The 23,915-nt window shown below is 45.0% G+C and overlaps 2 protein-coding genes across 2 annotated transcripts; one reads left to right on the top strand and one right to left on the bottom strand.

Annotated features, from left to right (window-relative positions):
* The first annotated feature begins 2,302 nt into the window (after window positions 1-2,302).
* LOC123113280 (serine/threonine-protein phosphatase 4 regulatory subunit 3) lies at window positions 2,303-17,966 on the top strand. The gene is made up of 25 exons (XM_044534484.1): window positions 2,303-2,609; window positions 4,292-4,372; window positions 5,256-5,355; window positions 5,437-5,521; window positions 5,605-5,654; window positions 5,732-5,797; window positions 6,287-6,348; window positions 6,777-6,836; window positions 7,726-7,825; window positions 8,014-8,091; window positions 8,232-8,299; window positions 8,378-8,446; window positions 8,560-8,637; window positions 8,723-8,818; window positions 9,447-9,517; window positions 10,735-10,812; window positions 10,900-11,005; window positions 14,433-14,537; window positions 14,869-15,026; window positions 15,127-15,247; window positions 16,054-16,185; window positions 16,304-16,411; window positions 16,542-16,648; window positions 16,778-16,873; window positions 17,067-17,966. The coding sequence occupies exons 1-25, from the start codon at window positions 2,541-2,543 to the stop codon at window positions 17,428-17,430; spliced, it is 2,508 nt and encodes an 835-aa protein (XP_044390419.1). The 5' UTR covers window positions 2,303-2,540; the 3' UTR covers window positions 17,431-17,966.
* A 750-nt stretch (window positions 17,967-18,716) lies between these two features.
* Window positions 18,717-22,785, bottom strand: LOC123113270 (pyrophosphate-energized vacuolar membrane proton pump 1). Its single transcript, XM_044534473.1, has 5 exons — window positions 22,413-22,785; window positions 20,765-21,308; window positions 20,289-20,668; window positions 20,086-20,172; window positions 18,717-19,978 (listed from the first exon to the last, which is right to left on the bottom strand). Exons 1-5 carry the CDS (start codon window positions 22,685-22,687, stop codon window positions 18,970-18,972), a joined length of 2,295 nt encoding a protein of 764 aa, XP_044390408.1. The 5' UTR covers window positions 22,688-22,785; the 3' UTR covers window positions 18,717-18,969.
* Between the last annotated feature and the right edge of the window lie 1,130 nt (window positions 22,786-23,915).

Genomic DNA, 23,915 nt, shown 5'->3' with positions numbered 1-23,915 from the left:
ATTTAGTATAGCTCATGGCAATTAGAAATGGAATATGGCTGTTGGCAAATTTGAGGTGCAACAATATGGAGATTTAATCTGATTACTCGTTTGCGGTGGAGACAGTTCAACAAATAGACTCTTATCCAGGACCCAATGTTGCACCGGTCTCTGAATTCAAGTAGTTGGCAGTGGACTTTGCCAAAATATCATTTAAACACTGTTTTCAGGAAGCTAATTAGGTCACATATGAGCTAGCATTTTTTTAATGCTAGATCTTCGGTGTAATCCCTACTTTGTAATACAAGAAATAAAGTCTATCTGCAACATTTTGAAGTCAAGACCGAAGAAGGGTTCATCATACACTTGGCAAAGTATTGTCGCGGTCATACAAACGTTTCAAATGGGTTGTATTTGGCCTGTTGGGTAAGGGTCACAAATTAATATTTGGAGAGACCCTTGGATCCCAGAAAGTCCTTCACGAAAGGTAATCACCCCGAGAGGTGCATCGATGCTCACTTATGTTGACGAACTTATTTAATTCGCATGATGGGCAGTGGGATGAAGTATTGATTAGAGATACATTCTCCTTGGTGGATGCCAATAGGATTCTCCAAATTTTGTTAAATGTCCAGCTCGTGGAAGACTTTGTTGCTTGGCACTATACACGGTCGAGAACGTTCTCAGTCTTATCAGCGTATCACAGAGAATTTGAACATCAGTTCAAGTAGCGACTTGTGCGACCAGACGGACATGGAAATATAAATACTAATACAATTGGAAAGAGATTTGGAACCTCAAAATTCCAGGCAAGATCAAACATTTTGCGTGGAAGGCACTAAATGGTTCACTTCCTTGCTACAGAATTATGGCAAATAGACACATACCACTCGTCCCTCAATGCCCGTCCTATATGATCGGTATTGAGGATATCAAGCATTGTCTGTTTACCTGTAAGAGAGCAATAGGTTTGGTCAGAGCTAGGGGTGAAGGACAGGGCATAGGGAGCAGTATGACATGATCGCTCATGGTCTATAACTGTTGAAATCTTGTGCCGGACAAATGGAGTCATTGACGGACTGCCTGCTACGGAACTTATGATGGTAGCCGCCTGGTACCTATGGTGGCAACTGCGTCAGCATGTTAAGAGCGAACCAATTCGGACCCTTGACAGAGCTGCAATCTCTATTAAGGTTTTGTCCACAAACTATACTCGGGCTTATACAGCTGGATAGCCGACGAGGATCCATGGTAATATGTGGAAGAAACCGACTAGTGATGTGGTTAAAATCAATGTCGACGCGACGTTCCAAGCCGAACCTTTATCTTGTGCAACTGGCGCTATTGCTCAGGATTGGAGAGGAAATTTTATTGTGGCTGCAACACGGTTTGTTCCTCATGTGGTCGGTGTTGATTATGCGGAGATGACAACAATTCAGAACAGACTATATCTAGCAGAGAGGATCGGTTGCAACAAAGTGATCATTGAGTCCGATACATATGTGGTGGAAGGGGTGCAACACCAGATACATATGTTGGCTCAGATGTTGCAATGGTGCTCGAGTGCAAACAGTTAGCAATGAACTTCGTAAGTGTTTCTTACACACAGTGCCCACGTGAAGCTAATGAAGTGGCTCATAGCCTAGCCAAGAACTCATTTAGTGAAAAATCCTCTCTGTTTTGGGAATCTATAATCTCTGATTTTATTTCTCATTCACTTGTAAACGATATGTCCATTATATCAGGAATAAAATCTACGAAAATCCAACTCGGTACCCAGGCTCATCTGCTCCCGCTCAGAAAAAAATCAAAATAAATACTAAAAAAATTCGAAAAAAGATCCATTTTTTTGGGTGGTAGATATTTTGATGCGTGAGGTCCGCCCTGAATTTCAACGCATTTGGACATTTTGGCAGCTCTCGGCGAAAAAGACAAATCGGGTCAGAACAATGCATGAACAGTAAACAATTTTACAGATCCCCATTTTGTTTTTTTTTGCCGAGAGCTGCTCAGATGTCTAAATGAGTTGACATTTGGTGCGAACCTCACGCATCAAATTATCTACCACCCAATTTTTTTGGGAATTTTTTGATTTTTTTAGCATTTGTTTTGATTTTTTTTCTGAGAGGAGGTGCAGATGAGCCTGGGAGCAGAAACTCCGCGTCCTAAAATCTGTTGCTTTTAAAAAAAGTATATGGGCTGAAAAAAAAAGACCCGCGGCACCCGCAAATAAATATCCTAGGCTCCTATTTCCCTCTTCCCACCCTGCATTTTTCCAGTCCGAGAGTAAAACATACAGTACTACTACACGAAGAGAGAGAGAAAGTTCGAGGGGCCAACAGGGGAAAAGGCAAAGAGAACCCCGCGAAGCGAGAGAGAAGAGCGAGAGGGAGAGGGAGGGAAAGAGAGAGATAGGGAGGTGAAGAGAGGCGAGGGGAGGGGAGGGAGCTCGCCAATGGCGGTTAGGGTTTCGCCTCCAGCCTCCTCCCGCTGCTAGCCGCGGTGCGATTCGAGAAGCTGCCGCACCGTCCCCCCGTCGAAACGCGAGCGGGGTCTCCGCGATGGGGGAGAAGCCAGGCCAGGGCAGGAAGGAGGCGTGGCAGGGCGAGTCGCTGCGCACGCGCATGAAGGTGAGCTCCTACCGCTTATTGCCCCTCATCGGAGTTCCTAGAAGCATCCAGCGGCGAGCTGGCGCGGTAGATCCACTCGCGGCAGTTTCCTTGGCGCGCCCGTGCCTTCGGTTTGCGGCTTGGGGCGCGGGCTGTCATCGGAGCTCCCGTCTGATCCCCATTTCGAGGTACCCGATGTTTCTAGAAGTCCGCGCGCTCTGGGATTGACGAGGTCGCTCCTCTGGAACTGAGAGGTGGTAATTCGATGTTCCGTTCATTTCCGGACAGTGCAGAGTGGGCATAGTTTTGGGGATTTTCAAGCGCACGGCTGTTTGGAGAAATCTAGGATGTTTTCGCTATGTTTTGTGCGACTTTCTGCAGCAGCAAGCCCTACAAGTGACGACCTCTTGCTAATTGGCACATACAATCGTTTTTCTTTTTAAGTCAGCACCTACAGATTATAATACTTCGATACAGCCATATAGGAGTACCAGAGGTATTTCACTTGTCCAGTTCATTCACGTGAATGCAGTATGCCGCCTCGTGTATATCTAGAAGAACGGTGCAGCATGGGTTTGCTGAATAGTTTTTACTCAAGACATTTTAGTTCCATTTGCCCAAAAAGGCTCCCGCCACACTTTATGTATAAAGCAACTTTTTAGTTCCATTTCAAGCTTCAGCTAATTTGTTGACTATGCTGCAAACAAGGATTTACACAAACCCCGTTGCTGCTGCGGAATTGTTATTCACAAGGGAATTTTCCTGCTTAGCATCTTAGGTGCTGGGTAGTAGCAAGCATGTAACATGTTTGTTTAGTTGTTTTTGAGCTTCGTGCTTCAAGGATATGACATGTTCAATTGCTCGATCTTGTATGAACTATCAGGTTTTATCTAAATATATGTCAGTTAGTAACCTGATGTCTGCATTGGGCTAGCTACCTGTAGAAGAAGGCCAAACTTCATGCCTTAAACGGGATTAGAGCATCAGAAGTGGGATATAGTGTATGGGTGCTACTGTACTGGTGTGCAATACAGCCTTGGATCATAAATAGGTCTGAGTAAGGAATATAGGCCACTATGCTCTCTGTTTGGTTCAATTAAAAATCACCATCGCAGAAGTGTTGCTATCTCCTTATTGTAATGATTAGATTTCGGCTTATCCGGTTCTGTTTGGTAAGGAGGATAGCATCATCCTGTTGGCTAAAGGCGTGGGTCGGTGCCGACCACTGTGTTCGAGGCTTAGTCTCCATGGGGTATGCTCGTGATCATGGTTATCTTCTTAATTGAAATGCCACGGGTGCTAGTGCCTTATTGGTGCTGGTTGAGTTTCTACATATACTTATATGTATTTTTCCGGACATTAGTTTGATTATTCAAATGTAGGTTGTTGAACGTTCCCAAGCATGAAATTTCAGTGTCATAGCAGAGCAGTAATTTGTTTTGGAGTGGGTAAATCAGGATGCCACACAGTTCATCATTTTCTGCTGTGTGTGGTAAAGATTTTACAAGTAGCTTGGCATGACTACTATGGTCTCCTTCACCTCATTTACTAGGCCCATTTTACTGGGTCACTCAAATGTGCAATGTGCTTTGCCTGTAACTGTTAATCTACTTATTATCTTATCCCCACTTATTTATGCATTTTGTGCTATGCTATATAAGCATTAGCCATTAAGACATTTGACACTTTAAAAATTGCTCCAGCGTGTCAAAGTGTACCGGTTGGAAGATAATGGGAAGTGGGATGACCAGGGAACGGGTCATGTAACCATTGACTATATAGAGGTATGATTTAACAATATTTTTTAGTTATATACTTATATATATTTAAATTTTCTAGAAGCATGTGGTGCTGTACATGTCGTTATTCACACTATTACTGGATTTTATTTCTATCTTGATAGTTTTGCTATGTTGTTGATGGCTTTATCATCCTTCTGTTTTTCTGTGTTTTGTACAATTACATTGGAGTTGAACAGGCCAGCATATTTGCAGTATGGGAGCTTAATATTACTACACATATTCATAGTGCCTCTGATGGCATTGGGGATGCAAATGCGCCGAGCCAACCCATTGACTTATCCTGCGTTTGCTAGATACATATTTTGAAAGTATACTAGAGATGACACCTGTGCGTTGCTGTGGAAATTGGTTCAATTATTTCAATGAGATTTGGTTGTATGAAACATTAGTTTTTGGATAACAATGTGAAAATTTAAACTAAAATAATGTAAGCTATTGCATTTTATTATACTATATAGTTGTAGAATATTTATTGAATATGAGTATCATCCATGGTGCATGTTAACGTGTGTCTTTTCCCATGCATGGTGGTATGCCATGGTGAGTTGGCATAGTTGCACGTGAAGTGTTTTCTATGGCGGGTCTTTTTACATGCGTGGTGACATAGTTGCACTTTGAGAGAATTAGAGTTAGTGGGGATCAACTATTTAGATATATAGGATATGCAAAGTGGACCACCAGCTAAGTAAACACCAAAGTGGCCAATTGGGCCGACCCACTTGCATCCCTACATGACAGTGAAGTTTGGTCTGTTTATCACTGAGAAAAAAGTAAGGCATGAAGCAGTGTTGGTGACAAGATTTTTCTTTTTAAGCGTTATTGTTTGTCATTCGAGATTTACTTTCTCAGCTTTTTTCTTACCTAGGGGTCAAAAGATCTCGCTCTGGCTGTCGTGGATGAAGAGGATAATGACACTCTGCTGCTTCACAACATTACACCTGATGATATCTACAGGAAACAAGAAGGTGAACTGGCATGCTATCCTTTTTTTTATAGCCATTTCTTTCTTTCTCCTAACACAGTGGTTTGCCCATTTTATTTGGTAGAAACAATCATCTCATGGAGGGATCCTGAAAAGGCACTAGAATTAGCACTGAGCTTTCAAGAAGCCGAATCATGCTCATTCATATGGTGATTCAACAATAAATGGTGTTATTTCTGTGTCCTTCAGTGGCTTAATCATGTCTAATTTGCATTCTGATGGCTTTATGTAGGGAGAATATGTGTACCATACAGCTTGAACTACAATCTAAAATCCTTGGCTGTGAGTTTGTTAAATCAGTTGGTTTTTCGTCTGGTTGTTCTCATTCGTCCTTGTAATTATTTTGCCATGTCTTGCAGCTCATGAAGTTCGTCCACAACGAACAGTGAAATCTCTAGAAGCTCCAAGAGATTCGCTTTCGCGTGGTAGGTAACTACTTATTCTCTCGTGTGCAACATGTGCTCTATAATGTACTGCCTCCATCCCATATTAATTGTCGCTCAAACGGATGTATCTAGCACTGAAATACGTCTAGGTACATCCGTTTGAGCGACAATTAATATGGGACGGAGGGAGTATTTGATAACTTAGTATCAAAGTAATCTTTACAATTAACTCTTGATTGTTATGTTGCAATATGTGAACATGATCTCTTTAGTATTGCTAATGTTCAGTACTGAGTTATTGGAACTGATTTACCATTTCAATTCAACAACCCCAAGAACTCTGCTTAATTCTTGAGTGGATTATTTGGTGGCCTGATCACATTATATTCAATTTCACAAGCTCTGTATGAAACATTACATTCTTATGTTTATTTATTCAACTGAGAAGTCATGCTAAGGATCCTTTTTTTATTTGTGATGATCACTTAGAAAGTTCAGAATATTAATCAGTTATTGCTTTACCTGCAGGTAAATCCTTAGCATTTGAACTTCCTCCTCTTGAATTGTCCAGTCTCCCTGTTATTTTAAAGGTGTGAGCAACCTTCAGTGTTCTTTTCATGTAAACCTTTTAACACTTAGTGTTTTTATGATGCTTTATTTAATGACATCTTTTCAGTTGCCAAGTAGAAGCATCATATACTTTGCAAGCAGATATTAGGAGCTCAAAAGTATTGTGAAGTCATTTAGGACATAGGATGTCTTCATGTATTTGTAGGATTCAACTTGGTCAATGTGCATGTAGTAAACATACAGAATGAATCATACAATGTTTTATTCTCAAAAAATTATACAGCCAGCCCACCAGGGTTCGACCATCACCGACTGAAAGTCTGGTGTCTTATTCTTCTATATTAATTGTAGCAAGGGGCTTCTCGCCCCTTAGGCCCTTCCTTTTTCTTGAACAATTATACAATATTTTACATACTGAATATTGAAATATTGTTCACCAAATGTACAGACTATACTGCTATGTGATGTGACGCAGCAGACACGTCTCGCAGATTTAATATTGAAAGATGTAAGTCATTCACTTGTTTATTTGTGGTTATGATGCTGTATGTAGCATGTTTCTCTCCCTGCAGTTAGGTGCATACATGTAGATTTGATGCAAATATCAAGTCAAATGCAGCACAACGAGATTTATCCTGTGGAGCCAACACATGATCAATTATTTTGTTAAATGTTAAACACATAATAAAAAATGAAATTTCTTTAAATCACATATTGTTCTTATATGGCGGATTCACAAGATATCAAAGGAAATACTCCCTCCGTCCGGAAATACTTGTCATCAAAATGGATAAAAGGGGATGAATCTAGACGTATTTTAGTTCTAGATTCATCTCTTTTTATCCATTTTGATGACAAGTATTCTCGGACGGAGGGAGTATGAATTATGAATCATGCAATTAGCTGATGAGATTAAGACTAATAAGTTTTTCAAGTATTCATCCTCCAAATGTTTGTCTGCTTTCACAAAATCTTCCAAGAGCCAGAAAGTTCCTCTTACATATTTTTACTTCGAACCTGATTTTCAAATGGGCACATACCTTAATATGTGCTTCCTTTCTCTTATATATTTTTACTTTGAACCTTATTTTCAAAAGGGCACATGCTTTAATACACACAGCTTTAAGTTTTGGATTCATATCTTCATAGAATCAATTTATATGTGTAAATTTCATCGCAAAATCCTCTCATACTTGCACAACGTAGGTGCAATCAGCCCCCATCTGTCTAGTAGAAACTAGACAAATGAATGCTTCTATTTTGGTAAGAGAAATGAATGTAGCTAACTAGACTGTCAACAAATTGCATCTGCACACAAGGTTTTCTGAATTTTGATTTATTTATGTATGTAAACCGTGATGTTTTGAACTTATCTGTTTCACTACAACATATTGCAGCGTGATTTTTTCCCCAAGATAGTGAACCTTTTCAGAACATGCAAGGGTTTAGGAGACATGGATGGTCTCCACAAGATCTTCAGATTAGTCAAGGGAATCAGTAAGTAAATACTCCCTCCATCCGGAAAAGCTTGTCCCAAGCTTGTGTCTCAAATGGATGTATCTAGCACTAACTTGGTGCTAGATACATCCATTTGAGAGACAAACTTTTTCGGACGGAGGGAGTACTTAGTAAGCTTCAGCATAGATTATTTCAGCTTGCTACTTACATTCTTTCTGATTGTGCAGTATTATTAAACAGTGCTGCTATATTTGACAAGATTTTCTCCGATGATTTTATTCTTGACATAATCGGCGTCCTTGAATGTAAACACTATACCCTGTACCTCTCATTTGTGCTTTACATCAGTAAATTATAAACTCTGCTGTGTTCTACACAACGACATGCCTGTAGAACTACATGCACTGTTCTTTACTTATTTATTAACGAGTCCCGATCTATACAGACGATCCAGAGGCTCGTAATGTGCAAAATCATAGTGCTTTCCTGAAGGAGCATGCAGTTTTCAAGGAGGTAAATCGTGTGTCATCTTTTATGCATCTTAAACTGTTTGAGCTGTAATAATTTTTAGTGACGCTTTCTCTCTCATAGGCCATACCCATTAGAAATGCTTCTGTGGTTTCAAAGATTCATCAAACATACAGAATATGCTATATAAAGGTCAGTGCTCTGCTGCACCACCCTGCCCCCGCCAGCTAGAGTTTTCGTTTATTTGATCTCTGTTGCCAACTTTTGTGCTAATTATTTCAAACTGGAGTGCTTGTCATCCACAGGATGTTATATTACCGAAAGGACTGGATGAAGCTACTCTGGCAAGCCTTAACGCGATTATTAATGCGAACAATGCTTTTGTTAGTGTTTCAACTTTACCAAGTTTTCACGTGCTTTAAATAATAATTTCCTTCTGTAATTTTGGACTGTATGATTCTCCTGTAGGTTGTTTGTTTACTGAAGGATGACACCTCTTTTATGCAAAGACTGTTTGCTACTATGAGGTCTTCAAATATTTCTGCTGAATCAAAAAGAGAACTGGTGAAACTAGCATTTCATTTTGCTGTTTATTTCTTTAGATATACCCTTCTGTATCAGAACCTGGATTAATGTATGATTAGTAGTCATAATGGCTATATTATATTATGATCTGTTCTGTTAACTTTGTTTGAATTATTCAGTCGTAGTTGTTGAACTGCCAGAGAAGAAGAAAGGCTAATGAATGTTCATTCCTTTAATGGATCACAGTAGTTCCATGATGTGTTGTAGGCAGTTGGCACTTAGAGGAAATGAATCAAACCATGAACCCAAGGATGTGTTTGAGTGAACTGGGTTTTGCGTCTGGATGAAGTAGTTTATTTGTTCACCATGTACTGTTACGTGACTATCGTAAATTAGATTGGAAAATATATTTGAGCACTGCTGAGCATTGTCTTCCATCATTTGGGAGTTGATATGAGTGTGGACTATGAATCTTTGCACTAAGTTGCTCAAAAAAAACTTTGTACTACGTACTTTATTACCTTTCTAGTCAATCTGCTAGTTCTTTGTGTTGAAATTATATATCACTGTGTGTGTTGGGGGAGTGTGGCGTGCCAGTGTACACTCAATTCAGCAATGGTTCTCCTTTTGTATGCCATTTACATGGACAACGTTTGGTTCTTTGCAGGTCTTGTTTTTGCGCGAGTTTTGTACTGTCAGCTCAAGTTTGCAGCCTGCTCAACGAATGCAACTATCTAGGTTGGTATATGGATGATGTATTTTCTCTTGCGCACTTCAGAATTTCTTTCTTTCTTTTGTTGGAATTTATCGCAGTTATCACAATATTATCTGGGGGCCTGCCACACTGTATTCATGGTCATTTTGATCAGGTTTTGTTCATCATTGACAGCAACAACAATAAAGCCTTTTAGTCCCAAACAAGTTGGAGTAGACTAGAGTTGAAAACCATAAGATATCGAAACCAGGTCATGGTTCAGCTAACTTCCACGCACCCCTGTCCATGACTAAATCTTTAGTGATATTCCAGTCCTTCAGATCTCCCTTTACATTATCTAGGTTTTGTTCATGATCATGGCAATTTTTTTTTTGTTAGTTGGTGGGTATTCGTGGCAGCATTTTATGGATATACTCCCTCCGTCCGGAAATACTTGTCATCAAAATGGATAAAAAGAGATGTATGTAGAACTAAAATACACCTAGATATGTCCCCGTTTATCAATTTTGATGACAAGTATTTCCGGACGGAGGGAGTAATAAGCAAATAGTGATCAGCTTTTCCTTTCTCTCCCTCTAGATCGGCTCACACTTGTTATAACAACTTCTCTGTCAAGCCCATTCTTAGATAGAGAAACATAACTAATACTCCCTCCACCCGGAATTACTTGTCACGGAAATGGATGTATCTAGACATATTTAAAAGATACATTAATTTCTATCCATTTCTGCGACAAGTAATTGGGACGGAGGGAGTAGTAAGTTTCTGTTCCGCATTCGTCGCCAAGCCTTGTGGTAAATGTATATTACAATCTTAGCTTTTGTTGGTTATAGGGTGATTCTGTCCATTTGTCATGTTATTCCTGTGTGTATGACTGCAGCCTTTTCAGTTACATGATGACTTTATGACAAGCCAACACTTCTGCAAGTTGTGTTTACTCTCTGCTAGCCATATGCTTTATGCCAAAATCATTTATTGTACATATTGTTTTTGACAATATACGGCATGGATGTGCTAAAGGATTGTGCATATCATGTACGTAAGGGAACACTCTTGACCTCTCGTTTGTGTTTTGATCATTATCTTACCTTCTTTGATGCAATGCAGACATGCCTCTCAGGCAGTTTATTCAGTTCAAACTAAACATCATTCAAACTAAGCATCATTCAAGTACAATTTCTTGTAAGCTGTATCATTAGAGTCTGTTGTAGTAGTTGAGTAATCATGTTTCTCTATTCAGGGATCTAGCAAGTCGAGGTGTCTTTGATATAATTTCTGATGTGTTGCGGAGTCAGGAAAAAGTGCTTGTCTCAGCTGGGTAACTTCTGGCGCAGTGAATGAATTCTTCTTTGGTTGTTTCTGTATCTTATCCTTCTAAGTCTCACCATTTTTTGGGCAAATGCAGGACAGACATCCTACATTATCTTACTCAAGATCCTAACTTACTGAGATCATATATTGCAAACCACGAGGAAAATTCTAGAGAAGGCATTTCTCTTCTTGGGCTTCTGGTAAGTGAATTTTGGTCTCCGTACAGGATTTGTTGCAGTACTTTTGGTCCAAGCAGTGAATTACATTCCTGTAAAGCCATCATGTTTTTGGGTCTGTTCAAGCTTGTGTCGGGGGAGAGCCAATTGTGCTCTCCTACCTTGGCAAGGTTTTCCGTGCCCCAACTACTCTCTCTCTCTCTCGCCTGGCAAAGCTAATGTTATTGTGCTGCTACAAAACACCAGGTCTGGCCGGCTAAGGCTAGAAATAGTGTAATCTTGCTTTGGATCCAAATGCACCCTAAATATTGCACCTTCTCGTATTGTGGGTATGTCCTGTCCATTTGTTGTGAACTGCAAGTATCTTACCTTTTAGTGGAGCATTTGGACATTGTGTATTTGCATGGCATCTCTACTTTTCTTCTTCTTTGAATCCATGCAAACGGTTTGCCTTTTCCTGTTCATTTTAGACACTGCAAATGATAGCATGGCTTCACAGGTGACTGTGATTTACATCTGATTAACTCGCCAATCTGCAGCATCTCGTGCAAGGTTTATTTTGTTTGCATAGTGAATGCTGAGTAATGAAATGGAAGCATCGTCGTCGTTTCAACCTTTCGTCGACAACTATGATCGCTACTTGTCTGGCTGTGGGGTGTTCTTCTACTTACTAAGGGTAGCAGGCTGGTCCTCCTATCTGCGGTACTCAGCCTCCCAACGTAATTCATGGGTTGTTTCATTCTCCCCAGGAAGATTATCGATTTGTTTGACAAGCGACGATGATGCTTCTTTCGGTCAAACGTTGAAACTTGCTCTAGGGCGCAATGCCTGGTCGCGTGAGACAAAGTTTGCATGCGTAAGAGTTCAGGTGGACTATGGGTTAAAAGCATTCAAACATAGAACTTTTGCCTTATGATGAAGTTTGCTTACAAGTTCCTTTTTTTTTGGAAAAGGAGGATGTCCCCCGGCCTCTGCATCTGGGAGATGCATGCGGCCATTTTATTGATTATTCTCAAGGACCTTACAAAGTAGAACAACAAATATGTCTGAATCCGCCATCTTGGCAACATCTGCCGCTACTCTATCCAAATGATGAAGGGGTGCAAGCTGGGCCACATACCTAGACCTCTCACCTAAGCCTAACATCTAAAGCCAAAGGCCCCGACGAGCCATCTGCCGGGTCCGGGGCTCAAACCGGTCCGACGCACTCACATGTGTCGTCGCCGCCATCTTCCACTGGTCCATCTTCAGAACAGATTGAGGTGACAACCTTGGCAGGTCCTCCGCCATCGACGCCACCACGACGCCAAACGATGACCTCCACCTACGCGAGCCTTGGCAGGTCCTCCGCCATTAACGCCACCACGATGCCAGCCGACGACCTCCACCTACGCGAGTCCATCTCCAAGCGACGGATGTAAATCCATGCTAGAATAGGGCCGCACCACCGCCGTCGCCCACCACCCACAAGCGCCACCCAACCCCAAGGTCCCCAAAGCGGCGCCTTCAAGAAGGGAACGGCGCCGTGAGCGCCGCCGCCGCCCAACAAAGTTAGGGCTTTCGTCCGGGAGACCTAGGGGAAGGTGAAGTGAGGAGATCAGTCCATACCGACGCCTCCAAGGAGGGGAACGGCGCCCTCTGGCGTCGCCGGTCATGGCTGGCCAGGGATTTCGCCCGAACTAGATCCCTGCCACCAGCAGCGCTTCGTGTACAGAACCGGCGACCAAGAGGAAGCGCGGCCCGACCAGGCTGGCCCACACGCCTAACAGGGGAGGAGGGGAGGCGCCAGATCGCGCGCACCGACCGCCGCAGAAGCCGCCTCCGGCCGCCAACGACCATCGGATCCCGCTGCCCACGCGGCCAGGACACCAGATCCACCGCCCGCACGGCTGCTAGCCGGCCGTGCCTTGCCAATGGAGCCGCCGCTCCAGATCCGGGGTTCCCCACGCAGAAGCAGGGCAACTGAGGCCCCGCTGCCACCATCCTTGGCGCCGGGCTTGCCCCGGCGGCGGTGAGGAAGGGAAGATGGACCGGGGGGGGGGGGGGGGCGGGGTGAGGAGGAGGGGCGGCTAGTGTCGTGAGATGAGCTTGTGCCCGCCCTGTATCAAGAGCTACGCAGAAATGGGGATGGATTTGCTTGCCTGCAGTTTCAGGAAGAAAAGGAAAATCCTGCTTACAAGTTCCTACATAGCTGAAATTTGCCTTGGAAAGAATGGATACTTTACAGGTCTTCGCTGCCTATTTCCCATGGCAAAAATGCCTCCTTCCTTGCCAAAGTAGTCCACAAGCACCTCTCCAAGCCTCTGAAATTTCACATTGTCACATAGGCAATGGATAATCCACCTTTTTCTGGCAAGACTGCTGGCTACTACTGCCAGAACCGCTGGCTACTGCTTCCGTGCCACCTTCTCCCACCACTAAAACCAACAAGCACCTGCATCAGAACTCCTGCACGATGGGATCGAACTAGCCTTGCGCATCCGGATAACTGGGGCTGCAGCCTCTGAATTTTCATCTCTTCAGTCTTTGCCGCAGGCTTTTGCTCTTTCAGGTGAGCCTGACACGAGGACTCTCACTAGTGGGGAGGATTTCTTTACAAACGGCGAATATGTTGCGCTATCTCTCCAGCTCTCAGACCCCAAACTTGACAGCATCTGGAGCTCGAGGGTGCCAGCAAAAGTTAAGATCTTTGGCTGTCTACTCCACTTGGATCCGCTCAGTGCACGAGTTAACCTACATCGCAAAACGCTTCCACTGAAGCCAGTTGCCCCGTTGCATGTCACACGACGAAGATTGACAACACTTATTTGTACGACGCACTGCTGCTGCTAGGGTTTGGAAGAAGCTCGCCTTCCACCCCTCCACCCCCCCTTCTAGGAAGTTAAGCAAACCACAATGCCGCCAGGGCTACCCGAAATACTCAATGCTCATTATTCTCTGGAAAAGTTGAGTTTCCTGACAACAAACTCTTGAGTGTAAACGATATTCTGAGAAACATCCTCTCTGATCTCACACTCTGGTCCCATAGGCTAAAGACAGCCGAGCTCAAAGTTACGCCTTGATGTGGCGAGACTTTCTATCCTCATGCTGGTGTTTGCACTAGCGTGATCTTTTTGACATAGTTCAGGTGGGGATTCTCTCCTCCCTAGTGAAAGTTTTTTTTTAAAATGCCCCCAAAGCTTTATCACGTGTCTTGCTAGTTGAGCCATTAAGTTACTCCCTCCAATTCATTTTATTGTCGCTCAAATGGATGTATCTAGCACTAAAATACATCTCGATTCATCCACTTAAGCGACAAGTAATATGGGTCGGAGGGAGTACCAATCATTGTGTCATTTTTATCAGGTGATTGTTCTTTTGTCTAATGCTTTTCAGAATATCATTTTAGCAAAACTCAAATTGCCTTATCTAGCATAATTGTGGATACTGCTAACAGTTAGTCAAATTTCAGATTGAAGGCATTGTAACTGACTTTGGTGGCGAAATGCTCTGCCAGTTTCTGGAAATTCTAAAGGTGCTGCTGGATGGATGTACTGCGGATACGGTTACACAATGTGTAAGATGCTTTAGATTATATGATGAACTTCTGTCATCCTCTAAATGTATAATCTCCTGATTCTACATTAGGATACATTAGGAATTATTTGTATCAAGGACATTATGTAATGCACATCCTTGGTATGATGAATCTCTTCGGGAAATAGTGATTTTCTCATGTTTCTGCTCCTCTGCTCTCCAATGTGTGGCCTTTGGTCTTCATTTTGGTTTAGCCAATATGTTTGTTTATAGAAGCCAATATGAACTTTGTGGCCAAAATATTACATTTTTTCAAATGTTGGTGTTTAACTAGATTGTGGTATGAAAATTTTGTCTCTGTCCTGTTGCAGAGAGACTTCATCGAGTTATTTTATGAGAAGTGTTTCGATAAGCTGATCGATATAATAGAATCGTCAAGAGTTGAAGAATATTCTACTAAGGTTGAAATATTGTACAACATTTGTGAGCTCTTATGCTTTTGTGCACGCCATCACCCCTACAAGATCAAGTAATGCTCGGTACCCCCCCCCCCCCCCCCCCCCCCCCCCCGCCCTCCAGCTGTTCATTTTTTTGGCGTCTTTGTTAACATGCGGCTCTCAATCTTGCAGGATCACCTTTTTTGGAAGCAATTCAATGGAGAAGATCCTTACTCTAACTCGTCGAAGAGAGAGGTCTTTGGTTGTGGCAGCTGTCCGAATCATGCGTGCTATTATTGGTGCTGGCAGAAATGTAAGAAATTTACTTTGTCCCATACATAAATTAAGCACTGCATCATTGAGGGCTCTTTACATCCAGGAAATGTACTATATAATTTAAATTTTTGGTTCTTCTGCGCATCACTAAGTCTATTGGTCCTTCTTGACTACGTTATGACTGCCAACTTAAAACCAGATACAGTCTACCAAGCATTCCATGTTGACCACTGGATAATGGATCAGATTCACTGGGATGTAATTATTGCAGCACAACTGACAAATTCTTAATTAACCCACTCACATGCTGAACGTATTTATGATGGTTCCCACGTCCTGTGGAGTTCAGTATCATGACCACCCAAATCCAACCTATCTTTCATCCAGTGATCCATCATAAATTCATACACCTAGGCTTGTTTGCTTATATGCATCACATACACCCCTGTATCTTATTACTGCAAAAAAAGAGTCGTTTGCAGCTTAAAATATTTAACAACGGTGGCGACTTTTTAGTAGCGAAGGCAAATCTCTTGATTTGTATAGTTGAATCCGCCCTTTATGTACAAGTGTACTAGAAGTGGTACCAGCTGGTGCAGCACGGTATAAAGCCGAATAAAAGGACTGATGATTCCAAGATGAGGATTTAGCTTCCTTCGTCGGAGGCAATAGTAAACATGTTTGTCAATCATGCTCCTTGCTTCTATTAGCAAAACTGTGTGGTACACCTTATATCGCTGATCGTTAGAGAATAGGTGTACCAGCGGGCAAGCATATCCTAACTGCAATGTTCTTGTCATATCTGAATTTGAGTTGAATATTTTTTTTTGCTGTGTTCTCTAGGACGAGCTTCTAATTAGCCGTGTCATTGAATTCAACACGTTGAAACCAATTATTGAAGTATTTGTTGAAAATGGGAATAGATACAACATGCTACACTCCACGGTCCTCGAACTGTTGGACTTCATAAGAAAGGTACATCCTTATCCATTGACGTGTATGGGAAGAATACCTGTCTCTCTCTCTCTCTCTAAAAAAAAAAGGAAAACCATTATCTACTGGGCTTTGCCATCTGATGCATTTTTGTGAACAGGAAAATCTAAAATCCCTCGCCGTATATGTTGTTGAGTCTTTTTGGGATCAACTTTTGATGTTTCAACAACTGACAAGTATTCAGGCCTTCAAACTCAAGTATCAAGAGGTGGAGAGTTGAGACTTTGTCTGTTCTCGCATTCTGTCATTACTGTCAATTTTGTCACTCTAGTAAGTTAGGCCTTAGCATACCATGTACTATTGACATGAACAGTGATGGTATTTTGTTTTCCTGCTAGTACGTGGATATTGCTGAGGAAACGCAAACTACTAGTGTGGATCATACGAGAAAGGAAGATGAAAGAGGTCTTGATAAGGAAGATGAAGATTATTTCAGTAAAGACAGGTCTTAAGTTTATTTCCTCATTTGCTTCTTATTTTATGTTGCTGGGTTGAATGGATTCCAGGTGTTTTTTGTAACTCTTGATGTTGCATTGTTTACTTAGCTGACGTGACATTTCTGTTTTACCTTTAGCAATGAAGAAGATTCTGCTGCACAGACCATACATGCACATCAACAATGCCTGGTTAAGCCAGCTAATGGAAGTGAAATCCATCACATCCCTACAAGGTATCTCATCTCCGACAACTGGGGATATTACCAGCTGTACTGTGTTTAAGATTAATGTGCTGTCTTTTACTGGTGTACATCGATGATAACTCGTCGATTTTTCTGGGTCCTATTTTCTGTGCTAATCATGTAATTTCTGTACTCTTAAACATACTTCGTTTCTTGTGCTTCATTCATCTCTTGGCATTTTCAGGCCTAAATCTGGTGGTCTTGTGGATAATGACTCTGACAAAAATTATAACCCATCTCCCAAGCGACCCGTAAAAGCCGATGAAGCCTTAAATATACCCATGGCAAGCCGTAGCTCATTGGACAGCAAAGATGCAGATGGGAATATTCTAAAGAAGCCCAAGCTAGAAGATAAGCCGTCACCACTCTCACCTGCTTCAAGCATAAACAATTCTGACGGCAACGATGATGTAGGGAAGGCAAGCCCAGGCTCTCCAGATCAACAACAACATGCCCCGGAAAGCCTGGATTCTGGCCATCAAACTGGAGACGATTGTATGAAAGATGCTGAGGAAACAACCGACTCTGAGCCTTCTACAGCAGGATGAGTCATTTTTCTCCATCAATTGGCTTCAACCCGGTCTTTCCTTGCAGCTACAAGGATAAGGAATCACGTTTGGCTCCAATGAAGGCTAGATCCATAATATGCTAAACTTTCAAGCCCGCAAGCTTGACTGGAAGTGAGAAAGCTTTGGGCACAGCCATATATATCTTGGATGTGATATTGACTGAACGTGTAAAATTGATCTTCAGGAATGGATTCTGAAGCTGAGAATGAGCGCAGCTTTCGTCACGGCAACATAGGAATTTTTTGGTTGCATTAGTCTAGTATGGACAATATGACATTTCACAGGGGCACGGAATGTGCCCTTTGCTAGAAGCTTCCACCCGTGTGGAATGAAAGGCAGAGGAGATGTTATCTTGTAAAACTGCCGGTAGAGATTAGAATGGTTCACAACAGCTTGCTCTATTTTGCAAGTCCAAATTAATGGTAGTCTAGCAATCTAGTTTCTGGTTGTACGGTGTCTATGTAACACGGGCTGTGCGCTGTGCATTAGTGCATACGTTGTTTCCTGGTTTGCCACTCTGGTGCGGCCGTCTCATGATTTGGCGATTTCAATTGGTTTATTAATCCTAGGCCATTTCTTTGAGCATTCATTACCTGTTTGTTTTTCTGCGTTTGCTAATCGTGAGGTACCTGATTTTTTTTGTGTCGGCCGATTACGGCTTTGCGTGAGACCGAAGGCGGGACTGTGAGGAGTGCCGGCCATGGCGAGACTGACTGAAACTTGACGGGTGATCTTTAGGTGGATGGTCGTGGCAGGCGGCAAGCAATGCTGATAGGGGGAGGTTGAGAGGATGATCAGGTGGCGTGCACCGACCGCCGGGGGCAAAGGCAGATGGGCGGCTGTGTGGGGAAGAAGATGAACATGGATAGGCTTGAGGAGGAAGACACATTGAGATCTGTTGGATATCGATCTGATGGTCTGGAAAGAAACTGACTGATTGAAACGTTTCTTTAGGATGAATAGCCACTCTCTTTTCCTGTTTCTCAGATTTGCCGTCCAGCAGCTAACACCGTAATCTGCATAGCCAATTTGGCGGGAAAATAAGAAAAAGTTAGTTAGCCAAATGATAAATCAGAGAGATTAAAGAATCAAGATTAACATAATCCTTAGAGTGTAGTCTAACTTGTTGGCTACAGAATTGCCCTTCTTGCATTGCCGAGCTTCTGCCAGCTGAATGTAACTCTGATCACATGGAATAAAAACTCTTTTACTTCGACAAAAGAAAGATATAACCCACAGGTGCCAAACACACCTCACCGTGATGGTACTCTGCTGAAGGCCCAGAGACGAGCATCCATGCTGCATTTAGAAGTCATGCCTCAAGAGTGACAATTTGCTACACCACGAGCTTATTTCTAAGGCGGGTTTGCACTCGAATTAAGTCCGAAACTAAAGTAAACATTAACCATTCATCACCTCATACAATTCTCCCAGTCTAGAGGTTATTATTGGCAACGAAAGTCTTCTGCTTGGCCATCCAGGTCCAGGCAGCAAGACGCGCGAACCCGGAGTTCAAACTCAGAGGTGCTTGAAGATGAGGCCGCCGTGCGCGGCGAAGAATGGCGCGAAGACGAGCGCCTCGACGGCCATGAGCTTGATGAGGATGTTGAGCGATGGGCCGGAGGTGTCCTTGAGCGGGTCGCCGATGGTGTCGCCGATCACCGCCGCCTTGTGCGCGTCCGACCCCTTGGGCCCCAGCGCCCGCGCCTCCGCCGACGCGCCGGCCTCGATGTACTTCTTGGCGTTGTCCCACGCGCCGCCGCTGTTGGACGCCGAGATCGCCACCTGGACCCCCGACACCAGCGCGCCGGCGAGGAGCCCGGCCAGCGTCTCGGTGCCGAACAGCGTGCCGGCGACCAGCGGGCTGAGCATGACGAGCGCGCCGGGCGCCAGCATCTTCTTGAGCGACGCGTCGGTGGAGATCTTGACGCAGGTGGCGTAGTCCGGCTTCGCCGTGCCCTCCATCAGCCCCGGGATGCTGTCGAACTGCCGCCGCACCTCCTCCACCATCGCCAGCGCCGCGCTCCCCACGCTCCGCATCGTCATCGCCGAGAACCAGTAGGGCAGCATGGCCCCCGCCAGCAGCCCCGCGAACACCCGAGGGCTCAGCACGTCCACCGCCGCGACCCCGGCGCGGCTCACGTAGGCGCCGAACAGCGCCAGCGACACCAGCGCCGCCGACCCGATCGCGAACCCTTTGCCGATGGCGGCGGTGGTGTTGCCGGCGGCGTCGAGCGCGTCCGTGCGCTCGCGGACCACGTGAGGCATGCCGGACATCTCGGCAATGCCGCCGGCGTTGTCGCTGATGGGACCGTAGGCGTCGATGCTGAGCCCCGTGGCGATGGTGCTGAGCATGCCCAGCGCCGCCAGCGCGATGCCGTACATGGCGGCGAGGCGGAAGCTGGCGTAGATGGCCGTCGCGATGGCGAAGATGGGCACGATCACCGACTTGTACCCCACCGCCAGCCCGAAGATGACGTTCGTCGCCGCTCCCGTCCGGCATGAGTTCGCCACCGCCTGCACCGGCCTACGTATACATACGTCGAACAGTTCAAGCACAGATTAATTAATCAGCATTTATCCCGTTTCAGCTGAAGTTCGTACGATTTTAGTAAGTTGTGTCATTTCATTTACCTGTAAGCGTTGCTTGTGAAGTACTCGGTGACATAGCCGATGACAAGACCCGCCCACAAACCGGCCGACACACAGATGAAAAGGTACCTGAATTTGCAAAATCATACAAAACCAAATGTCAAATCCATCAATAATTGCTCATGAATCTAAAAGTGTATCAGTTTACATTTTGTAAATTGACGAGCTGGCGTGTAGTGGTGTACCAGTTCTTGACGAGCTTGCGCCTGCCGAAGTCGAAGAGGGTGAAGCTGTGCGGCAGGACGAGGAAGCTGACGATGGCGATGCCGACCGTCATGAGCACGGTGGAGATGAGGATCTGCCGTTTGAGCGCCGGCCCGATCTCCTCGACGGTCTTCACCTCGGCGAGGTCGGTGGCGACGACCGTGGTGGCCAAGCACACCACGATGCCCATGGCGCTGATGAGCAGCGGGTACATCATCGCCGCGAAGTTGTGCTCCGTCCCGAACGACGAGATGGAGGCCACGAACAGCGCCGCGCACGACGACTCCGCGTACGACCCGAAAAGGTCCGACCCCATCCCGGCGATGTCGCCGACGTTGTCCCCCACGTTGTCAGCGATCACCTGCATGCACACATCATCGTCTCTGGGAGTCAGGGTCAGGGACATGCCTGCAATACATATCTTTTCCCAACTTTGCTAGTAATTCCCAGTACGTACCGCGGGGTTGCGAGGGTCATCCTCGGGGATGTTGCGCTCCACCTTGCCGACGAGGTCGGCGCCGACGTCGGCGGCCTTGGTGTAGATGCCGCCGCCGACGCGGCCAAAGAGGGCCATGGACGAGCCGCCGAGGCCGTAGCCGGTGATGGACTCGTAGAGCCCGCCCCAGTCGTCGCCGTAGTAGACGCCGAAGAGGTTGATGGCGACGTAGAGGACGAACAGCGCGCTGGACGCGAGGAGGAAGCCCATGGCGGCGCCAGACCGGAACGCCACGACGAAGGCGCGCCCCACGCCGCGGCGAGCCTCGAGCGCCGTGCGCGCGTTCGCGAACGTCGCCACGCGCATCCCGAGGTACCCGGACATCACGGAGGTGAGCGCGCCCAGGAGGAACGCGATCATGCTGAAGGCCGCGTTCGCTAGCGCCGGCCGGCACATGCGCGCTGGGTCGTACGTGCATGGCTCTGGCCGCGTGCTGAAACGCTGCGCCGACCCCAAGAACATGAAGATCACCACCGCGAACCCAGCCATGAACACGGCGAGGTACCTGAATTCCGGACATTTCAATAGGATTAGGATATAATTTTTTGACTATCTGTCAAAATATTCGGTTGACACACGAGTTCAAGCCAGACTCAGTACAATTCATATTTTAATGAATTTCTTCAAACTTCGGAAGGATTCCACCCATTTGAAGTGTAAATTTAGTTCATCACCCCGTAATATTTTTTGGGCATGCTTAGATGGTGGCCAATTCAATACCCATCATACCATTTTTTCGACAAATATTTTTGCTTGTTTGGATGCTTACAATTTTTTTTGGGTACATGCCAATCCCTTTATTTTTCCTGTAAATGTTGGCCGACAGCGGAAAGCAAAATCTTGATGAAATTTTTGTCTGGCTAACTAAGCCAAACATATACCCCTGGAAGCACGCCATTTACGAGTGTTTTTTATGGCAAGTTCTTCGGATACACATGACAATTTCTTCAAACACATGGTAAATTTTGGCATAAAGAATTTTGCTGCGAAATTGCCGTGTTCGCTTGAAAGAACTGCCATGCTACCAACACATAAATTTGTCGCAAAAGACATTTGTTTGGTCATGCACACTCAAAGAGCATCCGCTGAATAACATTACCCTAATATTTTATTAGCATTTTCTGCAAATAATATATCTTTCGTCATCGTACTTTAATTTCAGTTACTCATATAGTATTTTTTAAGTTTAATCACCACCTAAGATAAAAAACATGCAAATGTTAATTGCTAAAAATAACAATAAGAGAAAATTATTATATTATACTCCGTATCAAAATACAAGACGTTTTTTGACACGATGATAGTGCCAAAAAAATGTCTTATATTTTGTTATAGAGGGAGTATTATATATATATATAGAAACCAAACATATTCTTTTTGGCATTTTCTTCAGAAAATGTTTTTCTTTTGCATTGTACCATGATTTTTGTTAGTCATCTATAATCACCACGCAACCTCAAGAACATGCCAATATTACTTGCTAAAAATAATAGTAATAAAGAGAAACAATTTATTATTATGTAGCGTGTTTTTTTTATTTTTCATCTCTATGCAAGTGGCACCCGATAACATTTCGGAAAGCAAAATTTGACATCAAAGGTGTGTATACCTGTACTCGGTGAAGAGGAAGGACGTGGCGCCGATGGAGATGGCGTGCTGGATCTCTGCGCACCGGGCTTCCACCTGCCGGTAGTCCACGCCGTCCTCCGCGCTCTCATCGTGCCCGCTGCGGCCTTTCTGGGCGGCGCCGCCGCCATCCTCGCCGTCGTGGGACGGGACCGGCACCTTGGCCACCGCGTACCACTGGAACACCGCGAACGCGATGCCGATCACCGCCGCCAGCGGTATCAGCACCTCCGCCCCCGCCGTGCCGATGACAGCCATCCGAGCAGCCTTCGGCGGACTGGTGACTACAGGCTTTTGCTCCTGAGCTCCAATGGCAGGAAAGAGTCAGTGACAGTGAGAGCAGTGGCTGAGACGAAGACGCGAGCCCCCGTTAAAAACAGGGCGCTGAGCCCAGAAACTTCAACCAGAACCCTCACTTCAGCGCTTACCACACATTGGTCACTGACTCAGTGTATCTGCCTGCTACTACGAGGGTGGACCGAGGATGGTTGATACCTGCAAGGGCTGGGACGAAAAGTTGCCGCCTCACCTCGTGCTCTGCATTTGCTCAAAAACAAACAAACAAACAAACAAACCTCGTGCTCTGCATGCATGCATGACGATCACGCAGAAGCCATGCACGTACGTCCAAGCATGCACATGTGGCTCATGTCCACCTGTGCCGTTGTTGTGCTGCGCAGTGCACAGCTAGCCAAGGCTATGGGTTCGCCGGCCATCTGGCTCATGTCCTGCTCGGCCGCCGTTGTGCTGTGCACAACAGCTAGCTGAAGCTATGGGTTCGCCGGCCACGTGGCTCACGTCCTGCTCGGCCGTTGTTGTTGTGGACAGCTAGCTAAAGCTCTGGCGTCGTCGTCGATCGGCCGCCGTAGACGGATGCATGCATGGGCGTGCATGCTTCTTCACGGCGTGTCAATTTGGCGCTGTATACGCTTCATGTGTTGTTTCCGCAACGTATTTTGTCACTGCCTTCCGCTTTATGGGAAGAGTGTCCAAAGACTCCAACAGAAAGCACCCAAAGACGTCCAAGAAAAAGAAGGTATCCAAAGACCCCAACGGAGGATGTGGCTAGCGGTCTAGAGTTTTCAACTCTCGCTTCGGGCCGGATATACGATGATGCGTCGGCGATGAGTTGTCCTGCTAAGAGCATCTTCAACGGGCGCATAAAAAGTCCACGCTCAATAAACGTTATAGCGCGCCACTGTAACGCTTTTAAGGCGTCGGGGCCAACTTTGCTTTAGCAGGTGCCCAAAAACGCGCGCCTAAAAAACAGATAATGCAAATTATGAAGCACCGCAATCCGGCGCCTTAAATATGCTGCGCGCGATAGTGTTTTTCAGCGCGCGCCCAAAAGCTTTTTGCGCTACAGCTTCTGCTGGAGCTGTCCGGCGCCCAAAAAAACAAACTTTTAGTGCGCAGAGCTTTTTTTGTGCGCCTGTTGGAGATGCTCTAAGGGCGGGCATGAACGGGCGATGGAGAGACCGATGGC

Source organism: Triticum aestivum, chromosome 1B (assembly GCF_018294505.1).
Source record: "Triticum aestivum cultivar Chinese Spring chromosome 1B, IWGSC CS RefSeq v2.1, whole genome shotgun sequence".
Taxonomy (NCBI): domain Eukaryota; kingdom Viridiplantae; phylum Streptophyta; class Magnoliopsida; order Poales; family Poaceae; genus Triticum; species Triticum aestivum.
This window is presented reverse-complemented; position numbering and strand designations above follow the sequence as displayed.